This window comes from Ascaphus truei, chromosome 5, assembly GCF_040206685.1.
Source record: "Ascaphus truei isolate aAscTru1 chromosome 5, aAscTru1.hap1, whole genome shotgun sequence".
Taxonomy (NCBI): domain Eukaryota; kingdom Metazoa; phylum Chordata; class Amphibia; order Anura; family Ascaphidae; genus Ascaphus; species Ascaphus truei.
The window spans coordinates 156,403,168-156,415,432 of NC_134487.1; the positions used below are offsets into that span (position 1 = coordinate 156,403,168).

Consider the following 12,265-nt stretch of genomic DNA (forward strand, 5'->3'; position numbering starts at 1 on the left):
GCAGGTTCAAGTACATACTGTACTCGGTTTGTCATTGTCATTTGTAGAGATGTAAATTTGCAGTTTTTTTTATCAAAATTATTCGTGAAAAAACAGCAAAGTTTGTCCAATTTTATTTTGCAAGGGCTCACATCACATTGATCCTGTGACCTGATTTAAAAAATATATATTAATTAAATATTAATTTTTTAAATATTCTAATTTAGGGGAAAAATTTAATATTTTGCTCATTCTCTCCCACACAAAAATGCAAGAAATTACAGAAAAATTGGTGGAAAAAAAGTGAACGGAAAAACAGCAAGTTCACACACCTCTGGTAATATGGTTGTTGTACCCCAGGGGTGCGCAAACTTCTTGAGCTGCGCCCCCCCCTGCCCGGGAGCTGCATTGTTTGCGCCTCCCCTTCCCAATGACTCGGCGTCAAATGACGCGCCGCATCATTTGAGGCACGTTGCCATGGCGACGTCACATTACTACGTGCCGTCATTTGACGCCGCATTGCTGAAGACCTGCCGAGAGCAGGTAAGTAGTTACGAAGGTGTCACGCCTCCCCGTGGAGAAGAGCGCGAGACCTCTGTAAACGCCTACACCCCTTAAAAATTCTCCCGCCCCCCAGTTTGCGTACTGCTGTTGTATCCTATAGAGAATATCTGTTCAGATGTTAAACATTAATTTAACCCATAACTACAGTTAATGCAGCATTTCCATGGCAATTGGTAGAGATGGACAAATTATTCGCCAACATTCAAATTTGCTGTGAATATGTGTCGATTCACAAGTGTGAATATATATGAATTGATTTAAAAAAATTAAATTTGTCTACAGTACCTTTGTACGAATGTATGCATTACAATAATAATAATAATACAATACTGCTGGTGTCCAGCATTCACACTTTCGATCTGGCACACATTTTGTGCACGAGTCTCTCCACGTGTTGGATTAAGGTGTGTTTGAAGGGATACATATAGCAGTTGGGACTCCAAGTACAGTCTCTCTCTCGCTGGAATTTGATATCAAAATCTTATCATGCATGTGGACGGACGTTCAGAGGTACGCAATTAGGAGGCTTTATAACGTGAAATTATAATAGGCTTTATTGTGCCTGTTCCTTTTCATCAGGAAAATTATCCAAACACAGAGGGGGGGGAACAAAGCTTCCATTCACTTGGGAGTAATTCTAGTGAAAACACTATGCAACCAATTCACATCTCCCTAACCAAGCATTTCTCACCAGCCCCAAACATAGCATGAAAATAAGCAGATACAGTATAAGCAGTCTCTTAATAATGAAAGTCTTATCTGTTTATCAGCTGTAGAGTAAGCTTCTCTGCTCTCCTGGAACCGCACTGAGCGTGCACAGAAAATCAGCATCCAGGTTTAGAAGTCTTATTTGGGCCTTGTGTCTTGAAAGCAGCTCTGCTAACTTTGGCAGGGCTCAAAACAAGTGTGTCTCCAAGTTCAGCTCAGGTGTCAGCTAAAGAGTTCTCACTTCCTGTTTGAACAGACAGGCTTTTGTAAGCCATCTCAATCAGGCAGGTGGTGTTTAGTAATTAACTACCAGAAGTTAACCACCACACTGCTAGATTAAAGGCACATTACTGAACAGGGATAAGTCCCCTGTTACAATGCAAATATTCATTTTTGAATTTAATATAAACAATAACCCTGCAAATATATTTGGGGGTGGTCAGTTCCCAATTATTAGGGAAACATTCATAAAAAAGACCCCCTAGATTTTACCACCAGCACGATTACATTTTACATAAGGGGTTGGCTGAGACTGTTTGAAGCCATGGGGAGATTAGGGGAGATAATGACCGCTTAGGCCGCGATTAAAGTGGCCGTGCCCGCCGCGAACAAGACGTCGTACCTCTGAGGCAGGCCATAGAGCGTGCGACTGTGCACGCGATTCTCAGCCAGACAAATAATTTTGTCTTTGCCGCATGACGGCCGGTTCAGCCAATGAGGGCGAACCGCTCACGTGACGTCACGGCCACACCACACCTCCCTGTCGCCTAGTACCTCAGTGCAGGTTTCGTGCGAGCGGCAGGCGCGCGTGACATCCCGCACTCCATCGCGCGTGCGCACGCCGCCACTATAATCGCCGCCTTAGACAACATTCATACAGAAATGTCAAATTCACTGAGGTGAGATTTTTTCAACTGATATATACTTTTGAATGTGTAAGAGGCGTGTTACCCTTTTACTACTAGCTAACAGAAGTGCTATCATCATCATTAAGGCCAAGATTCACTAAAAGGTACTAAGATGTAGCATGCCTTACTGTAACCCCCATTCACATGCATGGGGTTAAGGCATGTTAAAGCTTTTAGTTAGTTTTTGTGAGTGACACAATATACTGTAGTGCTATCACAAAATCCCTCTAGCAAGAAATCTGTTAAGGGAGCAGTCCCATTTAGCAGAATGTTTGAACATAATTTTTTTCAATAATGCATGTAGACCCCAGGCATTTATTCTAACTTGAGTTTCTTGACTTGTAATAAGTATGATTCCCTTACAATGGATGCTGACCTTCAATGTAAAACAAATATGCCGCAATGTGGTTTCAGGGAAACACCATTATTAAGTGCAAATTTAATGTGAGGAATTTGTTATTCGTCGTACTCAGAAAAATCATATGGATCTCATGTTTGGAAAAAAATCATATTCACTCCTCGGGCAGGATGACCACACTGATGGAGCAGCCAGCGCAAAAATAAAAGTGGAGCTCCTTCCACTTCAGTGTCAGTTCCACTTCTAGTAGCGATCACATAACGCAAAGTGCAGAGGTCTGCTGCCACCCGACCCTCTGACACAGTAAAAGGTTAAAGAGGGATTTAAAAAATACTTGAGCACGATTTTGGGGAAAAAAGGACATGAATGGCCCATATAAATGTAGCGAGACTTACTGTCTCTGGAGCCGCTGCCCAAAAAGCAAAAGTCCATGGCGCCAGAGACAGTATCTGCTGTGGTCATGCTGCGGGAATCTTCCGGTTCTGAAACCACTGTGGTCGCGTAACCACAGTTTGCACCAGTGCCAAAAGCAGGTTCTGGGTACATCTGTAAGTAACCCCTTACACATCACTGACATTGGCACACTATAATCCTAGGTATTGCATTTTTAAGACCCTTGCTGCAAGAGATGCGGTTTGGTTTCAAAAGGGATATAACGCGAACTTTGCTCCGGATCTGAACAATAGAGACTTAGCAATTTGGAAACAAAAGGGGATTCTTAGGCTTAATGATTTGAAGGCACGAAAAAACATTTAAACGTTCGAACAAATTAAGGCAGAAAAAGAAATCCCCCACTCAGAGTTCTTTAGGTACCTCCAAATAAGAGCATGTTATAGGAAAGTAGCACCCTTATGCCCATTAACAAACTTTAAGCAGCTCTGTTTATTGAAAACAAACATCAGTGGACTAACTTCCCAAATGTATAAAGATATTCCGTTCTGGACGGGAGTACTCTCGGCCATTACAATTCATTTCCCAATGGAAGGACCTAGGAGAAACTCTAGAAGTAGAAGATTGGGATGAGATATTCGTGGCCGTGGCAAAATGTCAATTTGTACATCACTTAAAGGAGAACGCATATAAAGTAATGATGAGATGGTATCTCACCATGTTAAAATGATCCAAATTTGTTGCATGGTACTCCCCATTGTTCCAAAACAATGCAGAGAACAAGCAGACTTGTTGCACATACGGTGGTCTTGCCCTCGGATTCAGCCCCTCTGGAAGGAAATTCATATTTGGCTACAAAGGGTTTTGGACCTCGAGATCCTGTTTGATCCATGTGTGTTTCTGTTAAACAGGCCAGCCCAGCAGCTATCCAGAGAAGAAAACAAGCTCATTGTGCATATAGCAACGGCAACGAGGTGCAAGATCGCAGCATTTGTGGAAAAAAGGATTCTACAGTAATCGCAAAAATTAGGAACAAAATCTGGCTTGTCTGTCAGATGGAGAAGCTCACAAGCCTGGTAAATAATACAGGTTCCAAATTCCCAAAAGTATGGCAGCCATGGCTAGCCCAATCAGACATACAGTACAAGGGCTGAGTATGGCCACAATTATGCAATAATAGTTCCAAGTGCGTTCTCGTTCGGTGACTATTAGGTGTGGTTGATTGAGTGCTCCTATTCAATATATACTAGGGCGGAAACTAGGAGGACCCGGAGGGACTCAGAGTAACATACAAATGCCCAGAAGAACAGACGCCTCTAAGATTAGGGAAAAATTGGACCCGGAATGGAGATACTGGTATTCCCCCTGTCCTCCCCCCACACCTTCAAGTTCTTTGTGTTCTCCCTTTAGTCTAACTACTTGTATTAAATGCATATTGGATATATTAGGGAGAGGGAGTGGCTCGGTGACTAAAGACAGACTGGCACTGGGAGTTTGAAGCAGGGGAACCTGGTTCAATTCTTCAATTCCTGGTGTTGGCTCCTTGTGACTTTGGGCAAGTCACTTTATCTCCCTGTGCCTCAGACACCAAAATTATAGATTGTAAGCTCCACGAGGCAGGGACCTGTGACTGCAAAATGTCTCTGTAAAGTGCTACGTAAAAACTAGCAGTGCTATATAAGAACATGCTATTATTATTATATTGCATTGGATGTCAGCGAATGTAATGAAATTGTATTGATATCACATTGTTTCATTGCATATTGAAAATAAAAATTAAAGTTACAAAAAAAAAAAGACACCTAATCTTCAGAACTTCTCATAACACAACACCTACCTTTTTAAATACAGATTTTTTCCTATCAAAAAGGAAAGCCTTTTCCTAAGTACTCAAAGAATGTAGTAAGTTAATTTGACCTCTACAACGACGATGTACATAATCAATGTTTCTAGACAATCAGGGATACATTGGCCACTCCAAATGACACTTTAAGACTATTAATAAATTATTAAAATCTATTGATCAAGTCCCCTGGAGTGCCCGTCTCGTTTTAACTTTCCTGATGATGCTAGTGTTATTGCTAAATACATACAATTACTTAGTCTTCGACTGGCAGCTTAGATTAGATTTACACAGTTATATAGTTTTGAGTTAAAGAAAAACTTGGACGATACATTTAGCGTTAATGTTTTAGCTCCTGTGTACGGCAATCCATAAGTACTCTATGTAAATCTGCTTCTGTGTTCTTACATAATCATGCTGTACTTACAGTACACATCTGCAGGTATAAAGGTGCAGTGTCTCCGACAACAACAGTGAACTAAGGACAGTGACAAGTTTAATAGCTTAAATCTAGTTAACCGTAAATGATTTTTAATATTTTAACATTTAACATGTTCTAATGATATGATTGTGTCAATTCTCTATTCTTTCTTTGCAAAGTTATTGTAATACCATCATAAGTCAAACAGATAAACGTAAATAGCTGATATGCAGTGTTCCCAGAGAAATGCAAAACATTCATTTTCACAAGATACAAACAAGTAAAAAACAGACAAAATGCTCTTTTTAAAGACCATTTATTTTTAATTATCACAAACGTAAAAAGAAAAAATAAGTACAAGTTTTATGCACAAAATATAATTAGTAAAACCTCTGTTTGCACCCAAGTGAAACCAAAAGCACCAACATAACACCTAACTCATTTCAGATAGGAGTGAAAGGCGGAAGACACTGTGCTAATTGTGGAGCATTTTCAAAAAATAGATTTACAGGGATTGGTAAGAACCATTAAATAGTAGCATATGGAATGGAATAGGGTGAACTAAATAATCTAATTCACTATAAAACAAACCTGCAATGTGTACCATTCATTTGATGTCAATGCATCTCTTTGTGCCAAAGTAGAAAGGTGATTTACAGTATGTCAGCTTTTCTCTGCTTGCATTAGTGAATTGTTTGGTGAGCAGTTGAATGAAGGGAGGCGTTGCTTGACACACTACAATAATGGGATGTGTCAAAGTTTTCAACACTGGCAAAAAAAGTTTTCCATCCATGTGGTGAACCTTGCTCTGTTGGTTAGAATGCGATTTAAGGACTAATTATAGGAGCAGTTAGAGGAGGAATTGCTTGAAATACACTAAAATTCAATGTATCCCAGATTTCATCTGCCCCAAGTAGTTAATTAAATGTGAGGTTGCATTGACCCTTATGTCTAACAGATCAGAGTCCGATGTTTGAAACTTCATCATGGCAAGAGCATGTCAAAGACCAAATTGTGTCACCTTCTACAGCCCAAAACAATATGATGCAGGTTCTTTTAGCACTTGATTAAGAACAAAATTGGGTTGTTAACCAGAGGCATGTTTTTATTCATAATTAATACTGTATCACTAAATGCCCTGAAATTGCATTAAACAACTGGTGTACACTATAGTTCTCTTTCCTTTTGTTTAAATATAGAACAGCCCTCTATCCTAAAGTATGTTGAGCTGTGCTACACCAGTGTGTTTTGTTGGAAGTCCCTCTCAGTGGTGGAGAAAAAGTCTGGGGCCTTAGACGAGATTGTTTGGCTTCACAGCACTGGATACCAGGAGTAAATGTAAGAGAACAGAAAGGTGCTTAAGGAAATAATTAACAGAATAAAAAAAAATCCAAAAAGTTAGACATCAGTCGACTTCTGTTAACCCACAAGGTCTCAGGAACTCTTGTCCTCTTTCGTGGAACCACTTATTTGAAACTATACACACAAAAAAAAAGAGTGGTTATCAACACATAGCAAGCGATATATCAATGTTTCCTACAGTAGATTTGTAGTATCCTGGTATATAGATATACCGCACATGTAAGGAAAAAGGAAAGGAAAGGAAAAAAATCTTTAAAAAGATGTCGACAAGCAATTTTTGCTGACACTTCCCAATTTTGTGACTTTTTTGTGTGCTAATTATGCATGTGTAAAATGTACCAGTTTTGAAAACCTGTAGAAAAGGATCTACGTATGTTGAAAGATTCTATATTGACCAAGTTAAAGAGGTGATAACGCCCTGAAACACATTCACATTTGTGGCAAAGTTTGGCCATTTGTGGCCGGCAAAAAAGTCACAAACATAACCGTTTCAGTAGAAGTCGACAACCTTATACTTTTCTAGACATTTTCTCAATTCTTTATACACATCTGCATAGGCGATCATGTATCCCCAGACATGTTGTATCTTCCCACATGTAGCAGCTGTTATTGCTCCCACGAGTGTGTTGTAGAGGGGTATCACAACGAGCCCGTGGGACCAACCGTCATTCAAAATTCATTAGTACTCGCATGAATAAAGGGGTGGGGCTAACATGAAAAATGGCCGGGGCTAACGCGCCAACTACATACAATAACGCCCGATACATCTTTATATTAATCTATTTGATGGTACGTACTGTACGTCAATTGGCCCTCATAACTTGGTATCGCTTGGGTCATCTGCAAGATCTCAGCTTAATAAACAGCCCATGGTTATCACATAAATAGAGAGTAGTCTGTACTGAAGTTAAAATAAGGACAAAAAGAGGACTCAAGAATAAGAAAACAAGAAGGGTGTGGGGAAAATGTATACAACCAGATACACTAAACCGTAATATAGAAAATAGAATCAAAGAAAACACAGGTGATTTTTATTTATTATTTTTAGCAAAAGAGACATATATTTATTGGTAGAAATATAGTCGACATTTCAGTCCAAGTGGGACATTCATCAGTTAAAGCCTAGATACTATTTTACATAGCCTCAGATTCTCTGGGACATAACACCCACGCCATGCCAAAGGTATCCCCCTAACAGGGTCTCTCAAATATGCCTTCACTGCTTCTGTCTATCATGAGGAAAAGAGACAACTTCAAGGACCATATGGAGTTCGTCAGCCCCTCCCTCTGGCATGTCTGCTATGATGGGTTGTATGCTGTGCAGCTGACTTCACTACCTCAGATTCTCTAGGACATAACATCCAAGTCATGCCAAATGCAGTAGCCTTTGGTGTCAGCCAAAGGACAGCCAAAGGGCATCAGCCATATGCTGTCATTCACTGACTGCTGTTACAGCTGCTCTGTTACTGGTATTGGGTCAATTATTTTTCCTCTGTACACATTACTCTGCTGTCACAGCTTTACCTCTGTATAATCCCACTTCTCCCCAATGCCATCTCCTTCAATTAACAAGCAGCCATCTGTAACCTTACTGTATGTTTTTACTTACGCTTCCTTATAGATTGTAAGCGCCTTGGGGCAGAGCCCTCATTACCTACTGTAACAATGTATGTTAATGTTTGTTATTTTATTGATTTTGCCCTCCAACCCTGCAGGAGCTTTGAAAATCCACTGTAATGTGAACCCTGGATGTGAGCACAAGCAGTGGGCAACAACACCTACAGTACTACAGATGAAAGTATCTCTGGAAGAAGGGGGTCCCGGAGATTTAATTAATTGGGTTCGCTCATGAGACCCCGTTTCAAACCGTATTTTTAAAAAAAAGAGAAAAAAAAATGAAAAAAAACCCCACATAGATTGCCACTTTAAACATAGGAATAAAATAAATAAGGCTAAAGAACTAAGAAAAAATAATTTCACTTACCCCATTTACAGCCTACTAATACTGGACAAGCTGCATGTCTTGTTCTGTAATCTCCCTCTCCACTTCTGAAGAGATTATACCAGAACACTGCGGTACCCTGCAATTACAGCACAATTACAAACAAGATGCATTCCCAACGCTGGTGCGATATTCGACACAAAATTTAACGCAGCTCTATTGAATCAAAGGTAATGTGTGCGTCATTTTCCTTTTTTGCAAGCAATATTGAAACCTTTTTTGATGATGTGTTGTGTTGTGTATTAACGGAAGCAATGTCTACAACATTTGTACTCTTACAGTCACATATGAAGAAATAAAGCTGCTTCAGGATATAACATTTGAATGCAGGAGTAGGTGTTGGGGGATGTACCGTAATATCGCGATAACAGAGTCTCCCGGTTTGCCGATATGGGAGATTACCGGTTATCACGATATTTTGGGATGCCGATGGAGTGAGGGCTTTAAAGCTGCCGCTGTGCTGTCTTTTGCCTCTCTCCCCGATTCCACCTCCAGCTATGCTTCTGAATGCTAACTCGGAGGGAGAGGGAGGAGTTTCGAGCAGCATGGGGAGAGAAAGCATGTGAGAGCAGAGACAGCGGTGAAAGGTAGGAACTACACATTTTACTTTTTTTAACCCCTCCGCACCCCCTCCTCCTGGGACACTTAACATCTTCCCCACCCTCCCACTTGGCACTTAACATCTTCCGCTCTACCTCCTGGGACTCTTAACCCCTTCCTCTCTACCCCTCCTGGGACCCTTAACCCCTTCCTCTCTTCCCCTCATGGGACCCTTAACCCCTTCCTCTCTTCCCCTCCTGGGACCCTTAACCCTCGCCCTTCCATGTTTTCACTTCACCCTTTCTCACCTACACTGCTTCCATCACTCTCACCCTTTATGAAAAAGTTAAAACTTAATTAAAAACAGATTTTTTTTCGACAATTCTTGATTGTAAAAAAATCTGTTTGATATATTTTTTTTACATTTAATACAAGAAAAGTGTTATTAAATGGAGGAAGTATCTCGGGAGAGAGTGATGGCATGAGGGGTGGATGAATGAGGGGGATGCTAGGTCGATGGAGCAGTGTAGGTGAGAAAAAGCACAGATATGAAAAGGGTTTGGGAATGAAGGTCTCTGTTCTAGTAAATATATAAAAAATATATATTTTGAGAACACATTTTACTTACATTTACAGTACTAGAACATTTTATTTGAACAAATTTATCGCAATATATATAACCATTAGAGAACAAATTAATGTTTGTGTATGGCAATAGCCACATGAAACAGACTGATAAACAAATATATTATGGCCTAAAAAAAATGACTTTCTAGCGCCATCTAGCAGGCAATAGAATTACCATTGAAATGCTGACCCAGCAATGAGAAAAAACTATTAAACACTATTTAAATCTCAAAGTATACTGTAAATTGTACATTTGGGTGACATTATTGACTACAGTTACAGGCTAATTGACTGGCTTTTTATCCTGTTATGGTCTATGATACTATAACCTGATCATCTACTGTTTGCCATTACACCACAAACATTAAAGCAAGTTACAGATGTAGCAGCCGTATATAGCTCCCGTTTATGGGTTGCGACGAGATACACTCAATGTGCCAGCAAGAACTGCCGCCAGTGTAACCTCGAGACGCACGTGAAAAGGTGGCGGGGCTACCATGCTATAGCATTGGCTGCATAATGCCTGCTACAGCTATATACCTTCACTACTATAGATTATGGTAGGCAAGCACGAAGTATGAAATATTATTTGTTACACAATTTTTGTAAACAACTTTGGGCAGACAAGTCTCCAGGGTGCTAAACTAGGACAAACATGAAGCAAAACAAGACACCAAAAAGGTATCCCATTCCTTTGCTCAACTGGTTTTGCAGGTAAGACACGGATATCCCATGTCGTCTTGCCTGTTAGTGGGGATTTGAAGAGAAACAGAGCCAGAAAGCAGTCTTGAATGGATAATGATCTCTGCTCTTATAAAGGTGACAGTTTTTCACCCCCTGCAATTACTGTATGAACTGCTGCACAAAGCTATAATCACTACTTAACACAAATAAATATAACACATTGCACAATCATGCAGTGACATTGCTGGTAAATTGTGTTATCTGATTTTCAAATTAAATCAAGCCCTTACCTTTTTGGGCCTAATTACTGCCCCAAAATCTGGAAAAACAGTAGCACCTCCGGCCTGTACATCACTCATCTGGGGAAAGTCAGGTCACAGTTATGTTAACGTTAATAGGACAGGTACAGTGGTAGCAGTATAATATAAAAAATCTGTCAGGACTGTATAAGCCTCCCTCAAAAAACCCCAAGATGATCAGCAAAAAAAAAAAAAAAAAAAACCCTGACATTCAGCTAAATGAAAGAATCAGTCTTTTTTTCCCCACTGGTAACATTTTCGGGGTCTTTGGGATGAGTTTTTAAGAACACTACAAACTGATAAGACCATTTGCTTATTACTAACGCAGTTTAAAACTGGACTCATTTATTGTACAGACTATGAATGTGACAGAAAGTGGTCTTTTTGTGAAAAATAATAGAGTACAGTAGCTCTCATAAAACCCCCCAATTATGATCATGGATATAAATGCACATTTCACGGCTGGGAAAAAATGTCTCTGTTACAAAACTGATATAGTTCATCCAAAGTTAGAACATAACAGTACTCATGAGGTCTTGGTAATAATAAAGTGAAAAAGGTTTTATTGATAAATGATCGACGTTTCGGTTCACAACCTGAATCTTATCAAGTTGTGAACCGAAACGTCGACCATTTATCAATAAAACCTTTTTCACTTTATTATAACCAAGGGCCTCATGCAGTAAGCCCCGATACAAAATTTTCGGCACGAATTGCGAAAATGTATTTTTTGGGCGATTTGCCCTCGCAGTATTCAGTAAGGGCCGAATCCTTCCGATCCCTGCTGAAGCACTGCGAAAGCAAAGCTGCCGATGAGCTGTGGCGATACAGCCTGGCTCCCGATAAGGCTCCCGATAAGCCTTTGGTGCCGATAGATGTTTGCAGCTGAGAGAGACAAGCCGCTCTCTCAGCGCAAACTTCGGCACCAAAAAAAGTATTTAAAAACAACTTTTATTTATACTCTACATGTGCAGGGGGTCTTCGGAGCTGAACCGCGTTGGTTTGAGGTCCGGGGACCCCCTGCCCCCCGAGATACAGGTCCCTTTATGAGGTGCCGGTATCCCTCGGCGTTTAAAGGTCCCGATCACGTGACCGCGGCCTGTAAACAAACCAGAGGGATACCGGCACCCCATAAAGGGGCCTGTATCTCGGGGGGGGCAGGGGGTCCCCGGACCTCAAACCAACGCTGTTCTGCTCCGGAGACCCTCTGCACATGTATAGTATAAATAAAACACACACACATCAATAAAGACTCGTTCCTTACCTTGGCGGCTATGTGCAACGGTAATGAAGCAGCATGAATGTCTTTTTAATTATACTGTACAGTGAGCAGGGGGTCCCCTGAGCTGAACCGCATTGCTTTGTGGACCAGGGACCCCCTGCTTCCCGAGTTACAGGCCCCGGTATGTGTCATCGGGTGGCAGTGTCGCCGCCATGTTTATAGCGTCCCCGCAATAAACATGGCGTCCACACTGTAACCGATGGCCCAAACCGGGGCCTGTAACTCGGGAGGCAGGGGGTCTCTGAGCCACAAATAAATGCGCTTCAGCTCAGGGGGCCTCCTGCTTCCGCACAATATT

General features: G+C 40.9%; 1 protein-coding gene across 3 annotated transcripts in view; it reads right to left on the minus strand.

The window, feature by feature from the left end:
• Positions 1-5,470: 5,470 nt before the first annotated feature.
• The window catches only part of P4HA2 (prolyl 4-hydroxylase subunit alpha 2), a 77,754-nt gene continuing 70,959 nt past the window's right edge, over positions 5,471-12,265 (minus strand). For all 3 annotated transcript variants that reach the window (XM_075601114.1, XM_075601112.1, XM_075601113.1), the window contains 3 exons: positions 10,677-10,745; positions 8,518-8,614; positions 5,471-6,647 (listed from right to left, as the gene is read on the minus strand). In XM_075601114.1, coding sequence (XP_075457229.1) covers positions 6,577-6,647; positions 8,518-8,614; positions 10,677-10,745 — 237 coding nt within the window. In that variant the 3' untranslated portion in view covers positions 5,471-6,576. The remainder of the gene's footprint in view (positions 6,648-8,517; positions 8,615-10,676; positions 10,746-12,265) is intronic.